This window comes from Pinus tabuliformis, chromosome 9, assembly GCF_031772625.1.
Source record: "Pinus tabuliformis cultivar Carrire ecotype Pingquan chromosome 9, CPIR1, whole genome shotgun sequence".
NCBI lineage: Eukaryota > Viridiplantae > Streptophyta > Pinopsida > Pinales > Pinaceae > Pinus > Pinus tabuliformis.
In genome coordinates this window covers 80,662,976-80,665,686 of record NC_142307.1, presented here as the reverse complement: position 1 = coordinate 80,665,686, position 2,711 = coordinate 80,662,976, and the positions used below count along the sequence as shown (strand labels likewise).

The window sequence follows — 2,711 nt, the reverse complement described above, 5'->3', positions numbered from 1 at the left end:
GACAGTGATTGGGTGCTTTCTTAAGGCACTCCTTGATGTGAAGTCATTGGTTCAATTCCCGCCCCGATCAAAATGATATATTGGATATGATAAAGATGTAGTCCTACCAAACTTACAAAATATATATATATATATTCCATTATACCATTTGAGTTGTACAATTTGAATTCTTCTTTAAAGCAATAAAAAAAGTTTCTATTGGGATTTAGAGCCCTTTAAAGAAATTCATCCAAAGCTACCCAAATTTCAACCTTACTTAAACTCCTTTCAAAAGCCAATTTATAACATTTTCGAACATTTCTTTGATCAGTCCCATTTGACAGACAACATTTCTTTCATCAGTCCCATTTGACAGCGGCAGCATAACTGTGCGAAATAAGCATATTAGGCCCTAGTGCAAAAAGCTTTTCGGCAACTATTCTCCAAACTCTATATTGCTATGGATTCGCCAATCACCGAACAACGATCCCAATACACAAATATCAGATTCTAGTGGCATCTTGTTGGCAACGCTCTTCTGCCTCCTCCATATGTCCAAGACAGCCAAGTAGATCAACCATGCAAGTATGGTGCTCCATGTAAGCAGTGCTGTGATAATAACGAACAATGCACTAAAAGTATTGTCGAACCTCATCCACCAGTCCTGCATGGCTGCTTGCTGAAAGGACAGCACGCTTCATGCCAGAGTCTTGCTTTAAATTGAAGAATGTAAGGATTCCTCACCATGCCCATGCATGGCATATATACTTCAATATTAGTCACCGCATATGGCAATTTTTTTCAAAAAAATTATTTGTGTGTTAAAAGAAATGTTAAGATCTTTTTTCCAATTAGAGAATATAAAAACAAAACCATGTATTCAGTCTTGACCTTTAGCTTGACATACTTGGGTTAAATTTGAAGCAAAAATTTATTTGTATTCGTTTTTTCTTAATTTCATGGTGAATTTGACCAAATTATTTAGCACGAGAGAACTTTTCTCAGCAGAATTTTCTTGAATTTCATGTACCCCAAATATGAACACAAACAAGGACAAGGTGGCTTAGCCTGCAGTCATTGAATTCCATGATACTGCATTTCTTTGAGACATTTTGTCGAACACTCTGTGCGCATACTCTAGGCTCCCACATTTAACATACATGTCTACAAGTGCGCTTCCGACCACGACATCTGCCTCTAATCTATTCCTAATTATGTATCCATGGATTTCCTTGCCGTGCCCAAGTGATGATAAATTGGCACAAGCTAGAAGAACACTTGCAACTGTGACCAAGTTCGGTTTCAGCCAATTCAACTGCATTTCCCGCAAGAATTTCAGTGCCAAATATCCCAAACCACGTTCTGCACACACTCCTATCACCAAATTCCACGATATAACAGTCGGCTCCATTCCTGCCAGTTGCATTCGCCAAAAGACCTCCAACGCTTTCTTGACCCCGTCCTCCCACGGTTGTTGGGAAAAACCTGCAATTACCGCATTCCACGACGTCACATTCGGCTTCACGCCTTCCGAATCCATTCGACCCAGCATCTCCAGTGCCTTATCCGCCTGGCCATTCTGTGCATATCCTGCAATCATGGCATTCCATGACACCATATCTCTCTGAGGCATTTCGTCAAACACTTGGCGTGCAGCCTCCAGATTCCTACATTTCGAATACATATCCACAAGAGCATTATACACAAAAACATCTGATTCAATACCCATCCTCACAATATACTCATGAATTTTCCTGCCCTTCTTCAAATCTGAAATCCCTGCACATGCCTTGAGAACACTGGGAATTACAAATCCATCAGGCCTAAAACCCAATTGCCTCATTTCATCAAACAGTTTCAAGGCTTCCTCAAACTGTCCATCCCCAGCATAAACCCCAATCATGACAGTCCATAACAGAACATTCTTCTTCCTCCTCCTGTTAAAAACCAATCTGGCATCATTCAGGCAACAGCACCTTGCATACATTATGACAAGCTTGACATCCAAATAACAATTTTGTTTTGAACCTCCCAGCTTTAGCATGTGGGCATGGACTTGCTTACCTTCTGTGAGAGAACCCATGTTGGCACAGGTTTGCAAAAGGCATGCAAAGATATCTGAGTCCTCCCAAATATCCAAGGTTCCCATGATGGCATTAAAGAGCTCTAGGCCTTCCTTCAATCTGTCTTCTCTGCACAGTGTAAGGAGTTTGTTGGCATTCCCATGTTGGGATTTCCAGCCCCCGTTATGGGATTTTCTTAATGTTGGGAAACTGGGCACTTGGCCGATCCTGTTGACAGTTGTATGGCATGGTAGCTTGTCCTGGAGACTGTTAAGGTGTTGTGGAAAGTATTCAATCGATACTGGGGATGCCATTGTAAAGTTTCCTAACATTTCATATCAAGGATTTAACGTGTCATGCATTTACAGTTCATATAAAGGATTTATTATGCCCTCTCTAAATAAATTAAAAAATATATATATTAAAGTCAGCATATTCCATCTTAATTAAAAACCTCCAAGTTAAACTTACGTGTAAACTTTGTGAACTTTAAATCCTTTCACTTAAAGTTGATTCATTTAAAATGAATTTTCAGTGTTTTCTTTGTTCATGTTAGTTGATTTTATTTGGTAATTTTATGTTGCATTGATTAATATAAACTCGACTATTTTCAAGATTACATGTTACATGTTAATTTTTTCGGTGGAAAGAGGAGTTATAGTATTTTTT

General features: G+C 39.1%; 1 protein-coding gene across 2 annotated transcripts; it reads right to left on the bottom strand.

Moving 5' to 3' along the window:
* Window positions 1-644: 644 nt before the first annotated feature.
* Window positions 645-2,415, bottom strand: LOC149147203 (putative pentatricopeptide repeat-containing protein At3g49142). 2 transcript variants are annotated; one of them, XM_089441453.1, is made up of 2 exons: window positions 2,044-2,415; window positions 645-1,931 (listed from the first exon to the last, which is right to left on the bottom strand). In XM_089441453.1, the coding sequence occupies exons 1-2, from the start codon at window positions 2,085-2,087 to the stop codon at window positions 1,043-1,045; spliced, it is 933 nt and encodes a 310-aa protein (XP_089297579.1). In that variant the 5' UTR covers window positions 2,088-2,415; the 3' UTR covers window positions 645-1,042. The 2 variants fall into 2 exon arrangements, with proteins under 2 accessions (XP_089297579.1, XP_089297580.1); XM_089441454.1 differs by having other exon boundaries at window positions 645-1,916; window positions 2,044-2,414.
* Between the last annotated feature and the right edge of the window lie 296 nt (window positions 2,416-2,711).